At 40.0% G+C, this 13,593-nt stretch overlaps 1 protein-coding gene across 1 annotated transcript in view; it reads left to right on the plus strand.

Annotated features, from left to right (window-relative positions):
• The window catches only part of LOC117495470 (phosphatidylinositol 3-kinase regulatory subunit gamma-like), a 280,107-nt gene that overhangs the window by 98,107 nt on the left and 168,407 nt on the right, over nt 1–13,593 (plus strand). The window contains 1 exon segment of the mRNA XM_034146734.1: nt 6,016–6,147. Coding sequence (XP_034002625.1) covers nt 6,016–6,147 — 132 coding nt within the window.

The raw sequence follows: 13,593 nt of genomic DNA on the forward strand, positions 1-13,593 counted from the left end.
ATTATTTCAGGTGTTAGCGGAAACACTGGCAGCTGCCATGACAATGCTGAGTCTATCAATACTCTAATACATCAGTTTTGGATTACTCGAGAGGCTTACAGTTTATTTCTAGGAGAAGTGGCTTTTCAAAGTGGCTGTCCTTCACTCAAACAGTATTGATTGCCTCTAACCATCTCTAACTCTCCCTGCTTTAGTTTAATCACTGCTATTGGATTAGACAGGGAACAACTTTTCAGAGAATCCTCTGGATTGCGTTGCAGTTATTCATCTGAAAATTGCTTGTTCGACTGAATCCGAGCACTGTAATGCTGGCAAGAGCCGATGATCACACAGCTTCTGTAGTGCAATTTGATTCTTATAGGAATGCTGCTGCGTGGGAAAACACACAAATACGACAAACAGGCGAACACACGATGAGAGACGAATGCAAGGGTTTTGTGTATTACATTAAAGTGCAGCTTTATCTGATTAAATCATACTGCGGTCATTGTGTATGAACAACGCATTGATTTGCATAGAGTGCATATTTTTCTCTGTGTCAGTTCCAGTTGTTACGGCCTTGGACGCCACACAATGCGAGGCAGCATTTTGTTCAAAAGAGACAGGGTTCTTCATTCACACCAAACATCTAATGTACCTGTACATTCTGGTTCCAGATAACAGACATACACAGTGTTCTGTCATTGAAAGCCTCGTGCTATGACCTCGACTATTGTTGAGGTTTTTCGTCCGAACAAAATTCAAAAAAGGCTTTTTGAGTTCCTGTAGAGCTCTGTACGGTAGACCAGCTTGTCTGTGATTTGACAACCTTGGTGAACTTTTAATTGAATTTTATTAATACAATTATTGTCGATGCTGTCACAGCCATCAATGTTGCCTATACTTCTAGGAGCAGAAAAAACTTAGTGCACTTTAGTCCTTCCTCTGAAAAAGTATTATTCCAAACACTAAGGATATTGACTGAAAGCATAGGAGTCCTTTTCAGATTTTTAATATTAGTAATAATGGAAGATTTGTATAAAAAAATTCACGAGTTATTGGGAAAAATCTAACAATTTATATGTAAAATCATACAATAGCCTAAATTGTATGATCCGTTGTTTCATACCAACATTTTTTCGCCACTAACTCTAATATTGGCAGTCAAATTCAGGTTCTTTGGATCCTTTGGTTTCATTACAATGGTCTTCTATTCACGGTAATGCCATACAAAAAAAAGCTTTGCTGAGTTACTTCAGGTTTAATGGTTTACCTTCCATAAAAATGCATTCACTTGACCCTCTAACAGGAAATGCAGATTATACGTCTAACTTTCCACTCAGTCTCATTGAAGCCAATCAACCATTCCTGCCAAATGGGTCCTGTGTAAGATGCAGAAATCCAATAACTCGTCCCTGCTCTTGACTATTGACCCGGCCTCAGTCCATCCATTCATCCATCCTTTCATTCATCTTCCCATCTGTTGACTGATCCATAGCAAGTGTCAGACAAAGCCTTGATTAGCCGACTGACGGATCAAGTACATAGAGGACATTTGCCACGTCTTTGTGTGTGTGAATAGGCTTATAGTCAGTGATATGATTTAAGCAGATAGAGGCAGAGCAGAGAAGTAAAATAAAGAAAAAAGATTAGACCGTTAGAAAGATCGAAGGTGAAGTGTCAGGTCAAAGTTGTTCCTTTGGGAGGAAGATCTGAAAAATCTGCCGGAACCTGTCGATGCGCAGACATGTACAGGAAGTGATAATCAATAATGACCTATTTGGGTATGAGTGTACACGTAGGCGTGTCTGTAGATTTGTGTGTTTCCACGGATCTCGAGGTCACGTTGGTTTAATGCTAAACTGTGCAATCAAATGGGATCTAAATCTGCACAGCTCCTGCCCTGATTTGATAAGACATTTTAAGAGGGCAGGTGTTACAAGGAGATTTTTTGTTAAAAGGCTGCAGAAGAACTAAATATTGAGAGCGAGACAGGAAATATAGACCTAAACGTTATATAAGGAGACAGACAAAAGGAGAGGAAGATTGATCTGGGGTATAATGATGCTGCATTGGCTATGGCCCCAAGAGGACTACTCTGTTTCATCAGATGTCATTAAACCTGCCTTGCTGACTAAGGCAGTTCTGCCCGGCATACCACACAAAACCTTTTAAACCCAGCAGAGCAGAGCCAAGCCTTTCTTATCTTATCTTACTTTCGTCATTTATTTAGGGCTGAATGATTTGATATATGGCCACATCAGGGGCAGTTTAAGAAGCTTGGAACACTGTCATATTGTCACCTTATTTTATTATGATAACATGTTAGCAAACCGATACCCGTACACATCAAGCATGCGCAAAAAAAAATGGGCTGTCTTTGTGTGCAACTGATGATAAAAACACCAATATCTTCCCCTTCTTTTAGCTCGGGTTTGTTCCCTACCAACTTTAAGGAGAAACATATCTGGCCTAAATTGTTAACCAGCTATACTTTAGCTTGGCCGCTAGACTAGCCTACAGTGAGTGTGAGACTACAGTTAGCTAACATTGTCTGTGACTTGGTTGTAACAAAGCTATGCCCTTTATTAAACACCCAAAGTCATTTCTGTCCATTGTTAATAATGAAATGGGGATTAGTGCAGGAGAGGACAGGAGTTATGACTTCTGAAACCGTTTCTGAGAACTTGTGTTTTAATGCTGGCTACGTCTGTCTCATAGCTGGTAACAGTTGTCTGGTTTTAATCTGCAATGTAAGTCAGCAGACGCTTGCCTCTCTCTAGAAAGGGATTTAAACCAGAATTATAGTTTCCGCGATGACAAGGGTGATGTGTTGAGAGCCTATGCTACTGGGGTTAGGGTTAGCGAATCAACTGTGCAACAACTGGAAACCTACTGTGCTGTGTGGAAACGTTTAACTGCTAGTAAGCTAAGCAACGGGAGAAAACTTCACAGACTATTCAAGAGAGATATTCATTTGACCAGCTATTCCAGTCTGAGAAACAACTAGAAATCTGACATTCGTTTAAAAATGTACGCACACCTACTATGATTGTTTTTGTCTACATAAAATTCCACAATAAGTATCTTCTCCTGTTTGGCTACTCTATCGTGCGGCCCATCTTTAAATGGCTAGGCTGCCATTAAGACTAGACAGTCAACAGGGTCACTCGGATACAATTCTGGAATGAGGCAACAAAAGAAGCTTGGATTAATCCAACTAGGCACAGACATATCATGGTTAAATAGACTGCCAATTTATCTGGTGGTTTCTGATATCAGACATCAATTTCCGCAGTGTCTGATACAAACAAACAGCTGCTGTTACTTCTGCTAAAAAGAACTCTGTGTTTTCTATCATGGATTAAAAATAGTCGTACTTAACGATCTGTGAAAGGAAGAAATGGTAAATGCTTGTAAAATCTTATTTATTTGTGTCCAGATTTTGTTCATCTGATTGTTCACAGCACTAAATATTCAAACCAGTGGCTACAAAGAAATCATGTGCGTCTCTCAAGAACAATCAGGCCATTTTGCTGTTGGCGTGGGAAAGGCAGACAGCCATGTCTCAGCAAAATTAGTCCGAAACAAGCAGTTTTTGTCATTGCTGCCTCCTTCCACTCTTTGAAGTCAAAAGTAACTCATGACCAGCCAACACATTGTCTGGATTCACGCTGCTTCATAGAAAATCTTGTTTTTCAGACTAAAATAATGTCATTGTCTTACACAATGAAGTTACACAGAGCCTTTCTTGAACAGGCTGACTAAACTTTTAACCTTACAACCAAATCAAGTAAGGGGACCGGATCGATTTCTCAGTGAAGTCTGTGGTTATTTAAATAAAATGGATTCAAATTGAACTGTGTAATTTGATGCATATCAGTTTATACCCATTGGACACAATAGACGGGTAATACATATAGAGGTAGTACATACAGACCTGTCTATGTTGTAGGAAGGAGCAAAACATTCAAAATGGGTGCTACATGACCAAAGAGAAAACAAAAGAAAAGGTCTGGGGTATTCCCTTTCTCTGGCATCAATCCAGCTGTAGTTCTGTAGTTTAAAACAACATCCCTAGAATCACAAAATGTGCGGGACAATCTGACAACATAGAGGAAAGTTGACCTTTGTTTTACCGCATAAACTGCCCACATTATAATAATATACAATTGGAATTGTCAAACATTATATGTTATGCCTATAATAAGGACATGTAGCGACCGTGCCATAAAAGTTAAAATAAGCTAAAACAGTATGAGGTTTAATGTTAGCACTTGTTGGTGATCATGGTGTTTCTTGCTGTGTTCATTCTAACAAAATAATCAATAGTAATGCATTCATAGCATCTCCCTTGCAGGAATGTTGAAAGATTATTTAGGAGAAATCATCGAGTCACCCAAACAACTGTATAGCCAAGTGAGGACAAATTCAACTTTGAATTCGATCTCATGAGAAAAACATCACTCCCAAATTAACAAATTACAATCTGCTCTTCAAGAATCAAATAGTTGTCTGCTCTTATACCCCTTCACCCACACACAGAAGAAAAGTGTATTCATATCTTTTCATGAGATTGGGTCCCATGGCAACACCAAATTTGCTCTGTCTGGGTGTTGGGGTGATGGAATCCCCCAGACAAATCACTGCACGATAACACAGGCCTCAGCACCACCATGTGAAGAGGTCATCCATTGATATTAATGGCCTAGTGGGTTACTGGCCTGTGGTGATTTGTTAAGTTTATTCAGGCATTATTTAGAGGGGCAAATCAATGAGATTTAACTGCAATTTTGACTCCAGCAGGTCTAGTGCGTATGGTGCCAAAGGGGGAGCTGGAAGGGGAGGATGGGACGAGGAAGATGAAGGGTGAAGGGAGAAGAAAAGCAAGAGAAAGCAAAAAGGAAGAGCAAGTGGAGCTGGTGTGGAAAGATGGAAGATAAAAGGCAGACTAGAGAAAGGTCAAGGGAACAAATGAAGAAGATATTATGGGGGATGAAGGTTAAGAGTAGAGATGGGGAAGGACAAGGAGAGGATGACTAGCGAAAGAAGGTTGAGTTGAAATATGGAGGACAAGAAAAACGTCCTGTGGCGCCCTTTAGTTTGTCCTTTGCTAATCTCCTGCAGCGCTCATGCAGGCTTCTTATCTCTTGTTTCGTCTACCGAGGTTAGATTTGTAAATTCTCTTCGCGTCTCTTATTGTTATTATGTTATTATGTTGCATTGTTGGAGAAGCCTGTGACATAAGATTTTCAACTACATAATTACTCTGTAGCTATGTCAGATTGACAATAAAGAACCTTGAACCTTGAACATCTCAGCATCTTTTTTTATCAGTGGCTGAGTGACATTATTCCTTTGTGACTGTGAGGGTGACACACTCTACCCTATCAGATTAATACTGACCCAGTCCCACATTTATTTCTCTGATAAAGAGTTTTTTGGTGGACGTACATTGGTTACAGATCTCTAAACCACTGCTGACCTCTCAAACGTGAGTTACTTTCAGTGAACTTCCTGTAAAATAAACGTACATAAACCTATGTAGCCAGTTCCAGAAGACCGTGAAGCAAAATAGTGATGCGTGATGTTTGGGAAAAGTTACAACAATTCCTGTCTCCACCGCAAATGACTAAATCCCGTCCAAAAGCCCGTCCAAAAGCTCGTCCAAAAGCTCGTCCAAAAGCCCGTCCAAAAGCCCGTCCAAAAGCCCGTCCAAAAGCTTGCTTCTGTATTGAGACCCTTCACCCTAAAGAACCATACTTAATTTAGCTAACTTTGACTACAAACGTAGAAAACTCCATCACAGAGTTGTACTGTCCGGATTGAGATTGGGCCTGAATGTGAATGAGATAGCAATGCCTTTATCTTTTCTGAAGTGTTTTGGCCTTTCCACCATCCAATGAGAAATGTTAATGGACCTGTGTCCTATATAGGCCAGTTCGGTAACAAATCCATGCTTATCCCGCAATAAAGAACCATCCCTGTATTTTATACATAATCTATAACACTTTTCTTTTTTTTCTGACCCCTCAGATCCCCTCTCAGTGGACCTAGACCAGTATGATGTGGTTTCTCTGACCGATGCTCTCAGAGGTTTCCTGCAGGAGCTGCCAGTCCCTATCATCCCCGCCTCCGTCTACAGCGAACTGGTGTACACTGCTCAAGGTACAGTGTTTTTTTTTTAAAACCACAATACAGTGCACTGATGTCAGCCCAAAAATTGCAATTACGGTTCCTCTAGTGGTTTGTAGGCAAAAAGAGATAGATCTTCTTAAACCTAGTCAAATAAAAGCAGAACTAGCAGCATGAAAAGTCTTTATTTAAACGTATTCATTTAGTTTATCATCTTCAGTCATTACGTAAACAAATCCTAACCAGGAAAGGAACAAGTTAGAGTTTGGGGAATCCTTTGGATAGCTATGACCCATTTAAAACGTGGGATTTTGAGTTTTGCTTTAGCTCTAAGCATTTGTTGTCATAGCTTGTGTGAGTTTAGACCTCCAGCTGTATCTTTAGTCATGTGCTTTCCATTCTCACGCAATGCAGGGTTAAATTCTTGAGCTCAGTCTGAGCCCAAGGTGTTTTTTCTTTGGCCTCTGTCACTTGGCATAAGCGCCGACACTCGTCACACCTGACAGATTTCTGCCATATCTGGATGTAAAGACAACAAGGCTGTACCCTCTCCTCAGCATCACATTTCTGCTAATCCCCTGACAGTCTCACGGCCCGTCCACACAGTAGCGTTAAAAAAAAATCTTGGAACGCTTCTGCCCATTCACTTTGAATGGGGTGACGTCACTTTGCCTCACTTTTCGCCGAACTGCATTGTGGGCAGCAGAGCGGAGATTTTCAGGATTTTCAGGATTCAAAGTTGAGCAATGTTCAACTTTTGAAGCTGAGGTGGAAGCGTCAGCCAATCAAATCCCGTGTATGCATATCTGACAGTTCAAGCGCTAGCCAATCAAACCGCGTGTATGCTGGGAGAGACATACCGCAGGTCATTTCCTCATATTCCAAAAAATGGAGGAGAAATTAGCGGTAGGGAATCAATCACCCGGTGCTTTATGACCAGTCCCTATTTACCTACCGGGATATAAACCGGAGGAGCCAGGCATGGAGGGAGGTGGCAGAGACAGTGGTAGGTTTTCGCCTGTTTGGGGAGTTTATATCCAGTTTACTTCAGGCTTTTTTGCTTCGTATGTCGGGGGCGGGAGATTCATGTGATTGGTTGTTGGTGCCTTGCTCGCAAAAAAATCCCCAAGCTTCAGATACGCCCACCTCCAAGATTTTTTTAACGCTGCTGTGTGGACGGGCCGTTAGGGTTAAATAAAAACAAACTCTGAGCTTGAAGCGGCTTGTTGCCAGGTTTTCACCTTTTCTGTACAGCTGACCTGCCTTTTCACCCTTTTACCTGCCACCCACCTCACCCAGCAGGCCTACCTCTCTCCAGCTTTTAGGGACTCTCGCACTCTTATCTATATTTAATGACCCCTACCTTGACATTTGGTGTTCCGTGCTTTGCTAGGGTGGTGAGTGTGCCGGTGTGTGGTAAAAAAAGAAAGTCATAGACACATGAACAAAAAGACAGACCAGTGTGTATTAAAGTTGTGCACATTAGAGCATTTGTCTGGGGAGAGGGATCGTCTGAGCTCGCAGGAAGTCAAGGAAGTCTTCCCAAAATATTACTTGGCTTAGCTCCCCGACATGATCTCCAAAGCCCCTCAATTATGTAAGAGCTTTTTCCTCTCTCTCTCTTAAAGTCCTCATCTTGTTAAGTGACAACCCTTTTTTTGTTTTACTTATTCATTGAAACATTTTAAGTCAGGATAAACCACTTTGAGACGATGCATCAAGTATTTTGCGGAGGTCGTCTGAGGTTAAGTCCATTGAAATTGAACTTCTTATTTAGGAAGGGGTCACTTTAAGAGCATAGAGTGATTTATTCTGTGAAATCAAAGGGTTACGATCAGTCACGCAATATTATTGGGTGATCCCTGAAAAAGTAACTATTTGCTTGAGGGGCGAGAAGGTTTTCTGTCCCTCTCTTCTTCTTTTTTAGCTGCCATTTAAAACTCTACTTTACTTAGATCTACAAAACCAAGGTTCTACTGAAAGTATTCCTCAGTGAGCATATTCATCTTGCCTCTCTAAGGCACATCCACATTGCTGTATAATGTCTGATACTTCCGGTTAAAGCGAAACTGCTATCACTTAGCATAGCGTCGCCAGATTTATCAACCTTTACTTTTGTCTTTATATATACTCTCACAACTTGAACGATAGACACAGGTTTCTAGTGCAATTCTAATCATAGGGTGATAAACAATAATTCCAATTTAAATTGCGTAGGCCACACACTTGGTGATTGCTAGCTATATAGGTAACATTAGCTAGTTAGCTTGTTAGATGGGTAGTTAACATAATCTATTTTACCATGTAGATAGATAGTGAATGTTAGGTAGCATGATTAACAGATAGATATAGATAAAACATTCGCTAGCTAAATAGCGCACTGACTCATTGAGTTTGGTCTCTTTGTTAACTTGTTTTAAAAAATGTCAATACTGTGGACTGTCCTTCACTGAAAAAAAAGTGGAGTGACATTTACTTAGAAAAACCTCTGTAACAATATTCCACGCAGAAATTGTAAGTAAATTTAACAACCTATATTTCAAGTAAATTCTACTTACAGTTCAGAAGTGTTTCTAACAACAGGTACACAAGTAAACTTTACTGTGCTTTCTGTTTTTGTACTCACTATTGCATAGTATTATTTACTTAAATATATAAGTAATATTTACATAATATTTCTTCTTCTATTTAATTTTACTCACTATTGCATAGTATTTTTTACTTAAATATACAAGTAACATTTACATATTTCTGCTTCTATTTAAGTGTACTCACTATTGCATAGTATTTTTTACTTAAATATATAAGTAATATTTACATAATATGTATTCTACCATTAACAGCAATACCCTGTTAAATATGGGCATACAAAACATGAAACAATGTACTCTTTAAAACAGCAACTTTATGTTTTGAAACACTGGTACCAGCCAGGACTAAGCAACAGTTTACAACATATGCAATCTGGTGCATACAGCACCTACATCGGTGCAGCTAAACAGAATGGTTAGAACACTTTTTACCGATAGTCTCAGTGAAGATGAAACATTCTTAAAACAACATTCTCTGGCTGATCCTGAGGACAGAATTTACAGTGATCTATTTCAGTACATCTCAGATAAAATGTCCAATGACATTTACAAAAGTGTCATTTTTATGGAATAGGATTAGGGCCATGCTCAAAACATTAATTATTTTAGTTTTCAAGTCAGAATTCCGACTTAAAAAAAATAAATCACATGTGGCCCCAATCATATTCAGCACATCTACAGTACAATGACTTTGCAAGAAAACTAAGTGCAATCACTCATCCCTGACATCCCTTGCTTTTAGTGTTATAGAGAATAATTACACAATATGAAGTTGTACAGTGGCCTTGAGAATTCAACGCACTCAAGAAAACATACAAAACACAATCAAATGAAGAAAAAATCTTCACCAAATTGACATGTGCTGCATTGAGCTGCAAATACTCAAAGCACAACAAATGAAACTGTTTCCAGGGGAAACCAAAAAGTGCTGTGTCAAGAACCCCCTAATCAAGGTTTTGAAACATTATCTTAACAATATACAGAACATGTAGTTGTACAAAGTGGGCTCAGGCAAAACATATGAAAAAGGTCACTGTTGCTAGACACCATAACTACCAAGTATTTCCTCTGAACTGCAAGTTGAAGAAACACCTTTGCATACACTTAGGCTACAAGTTTGTTGCACAATGCATGGACTTTTGGAGACATCTTCAGGACATTTAGCTCAAGAAAGAGCTTCTGAAATACCTCAAAAGTGTATTTCATCTTCGGTGGATAACTTAAGTTCATTGCATATATGAAGCCCATGAGCAGAAGGCAAGCCTTTGACACACATCTGCAGTCATCAAGAACCTCACTTCCCTCGATGATGATGGACACATCGGCAGGGCCTTCGTGTGCTGCACTTCCACGGAGGACAACTATTTTCATGACGTGCTCAGCATAGTCCTCTCTGACGATTTCTTTGCTCACATCCTGTCAAAACATGTGAATTGGTGTTGAGATGCACTATACTGTACATGTTTTCTTTGAAGTGACTGAATATGCAAATTGCAATATCAGTTAAAATAATTGCAATTACATCTTTTTTTTTTTAATCGTTCAGCCCTAGTATTTAACTAACTATTGATTTTATAGTTCCTTTCCTTTTGTAGATAAAGACGGGGTAAGTTATGTAGGGAATTTGTAGTCACTTTTATTTCTTGGTTTAAAAAAGCTGCTCTGTTCCAAGCAGGAAGTAAAAGCTGGTATAGTACTGGATTCAGTTTAGCGAAAATGAGGTGGGATCGGAGGTTTAAAGGCTCAAATCTTCAATTCTACTGAAAACCAAATTATGAATCAGAATGTAAAAAAAGATCATTAGAGAAAGAATGAAAAAAAGAATGAATGGAATAAAGTAAAATGTTTGCTTTTATTTTAAATATATTAAATACCAATTTATTTCATCTAAATGTTAAACTTAATTAAAAGGACATGCCTTTTCCACATACTAGCATGAGTCACTAACCTGTAGAGATATCCATTTACAAATATTGAAGAACAGACAACATGTTTATGGATACAACAATCATCAGAACATTTACCTGGTAGTCTTTGATGAGTTCCTCTGTAGACTCTCCAAGGAACTCCATCAAGCAGCGGATGATGGCATCTCGTCTATCTTCTACATGTAGCTGTTAAAACAGACAAGTACATTATTGTAGAGAGAAAGCAAAAGATGTTGCGTAATGGTCAATTGAACCTGCTACAAAAGAAGGCACCAACTAGGTGCAAGGATGCAAAGCAGGATCAAGCTGTGCATACAAATGAGTTGATTTAACTTAAAACATCCTATGATGTGCGAAATGAAACCCAGGGTCAGTTGGGTAGATGCCCTGCTGGCTTTGGGTCTTGGTCAGGCCGGCCAGATCATTACATTATTATTATTATCTTTTCTCAGTGAATAAGAGCCCAACATACGTTGATTGATTGTAATTGTATGAATTTTACACTTTACCTGACTGAGTGAATCCAGCAGGGGTCTTATTTTTGTGCCAGCAACTCCGCCTTTTGTCCAAAGTATCTCCTGCAGTTTTGGGGTGTAAAAGTCCAGTTTGGTCAAAAAGGTTCGCTCGAGATGAATTGTTGTAATCCTTCGGAACTCCTCTTTGATCTGAAACAACAAGGTGATAAAAACACATGTCATGTGCTGTGTTGCAACAATAATGATTACCCAATTAATTAGGTACACCTAGCTAAAAGTAATGCAGTCAATCACAGCAATCTCAGCATCAGGTAGAGAAACACACGAAGAGCTGGATTTACCTGAAGTTCGGAGAACATTGCGGGCCATCTCTCCATGAAGTCGTGGACTGCAGGGCAATGCTGGACAACTTCTAGTCTTCGGTAGGAGAAAGACCTCTCCATTTTTTCACCAATGATCTTGTCATTGTTTTTCTTCTTTATTTCGTTCAGTAAGTCTATTCTCTCCCTCTCTAAAGTGTCACCTGTCTCCCCAAATGGCAGTGGTGGCAGGTAGTTCACTTCAGCTTTCTTAGGCCTTTTGATGCCTTTGGGGCCCCTTTCATTTGACGCCTGACTTTTACGCGAGTTCACCTCCAACTCTGGGCAGACAAATTTACGGCATCTTAATTTTGCCCGGTAATTGCCCATTTTATATCTGATCCTCTGCTGCCAACCATACATGCCATTAAAAGACCCTGGCTCTTTGAGGCATGGGTACTTTTCTAACAAGGCTTCTATCACAGCTAAAACTTGTACACCGGTTGGGTATGCTGTATAGCGAAATATTTCCTCAGCTAATTTCTCAAGTACGCTACTTCTCAGTCTTGGATTGCTCAACAGGGTGCCATCCTTTTGGTAAGCCTGGTTGCCTGCCTCCAGCAAAACGTCTACATCGTAAGAAAAAGTAGGTACTTGAAACTTAGCTGGCCACAGTTCGGACCGGTAAGATGTTCCAGAGGAAGAGAGCAGGATGGTGTCCTGAGGTCCAGATGAGTGGCAAGAGGAGTTGCAAGAGGAGTTGTCAGAAGATTGTTCTGCTATTGAGGAGTCAATATCCAATACTTCCACAGGACTGAGATTAAGGACAATTGGTTCAGTTTGTAAAACCTTTAGTGTTCCCTTGTCTTCTACATCTTCAATGCAGCTCAAAGTGCAAAACTGGCCATCAAAATCCATGTCTTGATACATCACAGTAAACTCCCCTGGAATATGAAATGCCTCTTGAAGTTCACAAATAAGTTCCTCAAGTGTTCTTGGGATTCCCGAGGGCAGAACCAGTTTGCGAATATCATTATGTTCAAAAATGATACGGAGCTTTGCAGGTGTTGTATCCATTTCAACAGAAGAAGCTGCATCAGAAACAGAGAAATAAAGAATGAATCAACTTGAAATCAATCCCACTGATAAAGGATTGCAACAACTTGTACTCACATTTCACAACTAATAGGAGAGGCAAATGTAGTGCTTCAAAGTAGTCAGTCGTCTTCCTGCTAGAGTGTATGCAGCCAAAGGGCAAAAATCAGCCATCTCTTTTTGCTCAAGTAATTGCACATTGCTGGTGTTCTCTAACTCGTAGCTCCTAAGGTGCTCATTGTACCATGTGTTTTGTAGTCTGACAACAAAGGCCAGTTTGTCACGAATCAACATCATCTGTAACACCTCGGCAAAGTCAGGCAATCCTGCGGTAGAACCATAACACACCATCATCCCAGTAGCATAGTTGGTGCCTAAAAAGCACACATTACTTGCAACATGTACTGTTGTGACAGTTGGATATCTACACTTCACCATGTCTTTTATGTCATCCTTAAGTACATCTAAAGAGACCTCTGTTGTTTTTGTGACTGACAGTGATGGTCTGACTGCATTTGAATCATGGAGATGGTGTGCAATCATGAGCTGGTGCTTATTTGCAAGGGACAGCAAGATATTCCTAAAACAGCCCGTTTGTCTGACAATTCTCTTAAAGAAGCTGTGTTTAGCCTCAAATCTCATTGTCCACAGGGCAACCACGGGGCCAAATTCTCGAATGAGCTGAGGATAGTGCTCAAGGAAGTGGTGCTTAGGACGGAGCTTTAGTTGGGGAAACGCTTCAAGGAATCTCCATCGGTGCTCAGAAATCAAACTGTCAAGATAACAAATGCTTTCCTCTGTATGGACTAGGGACATCACAAGGTCCACTACAGATGGAGCCTCTTATTTTGGACCCCAGCATACAGCTTCCTGCCGACTGCCAGCCAGTTGCCAGCCAGTTGCCTGCCAAAGACCAGTATTCAGGAATGTTAGGCCCTCCCACTATTCTCCAATTTCAGGGTTTAACCAGGAGATGGCGCTATATATTAAATAACTAAGACTTAGTTTTTCACAATAGAAAATGCAGATATTATATAAAAAACTAAAGTTAAAATCTTGTTTTTAATGCCCCAAGAGCAATAACATCTTG

Source organism: Trematomus bernacchii, unplaced genomic scaffold (genome assembly GCF_902827165.1).
Source record: "Trematomus bernacchii unplaced genomic scaffold, fTreBer1.1, whole genome shotgun sequence".
NCBI lineage: Eukaryota > Metazoa > Chordata > Actinopteri > Perciformes > Nototheniidae > Trematomus > Trematomus bernacchii.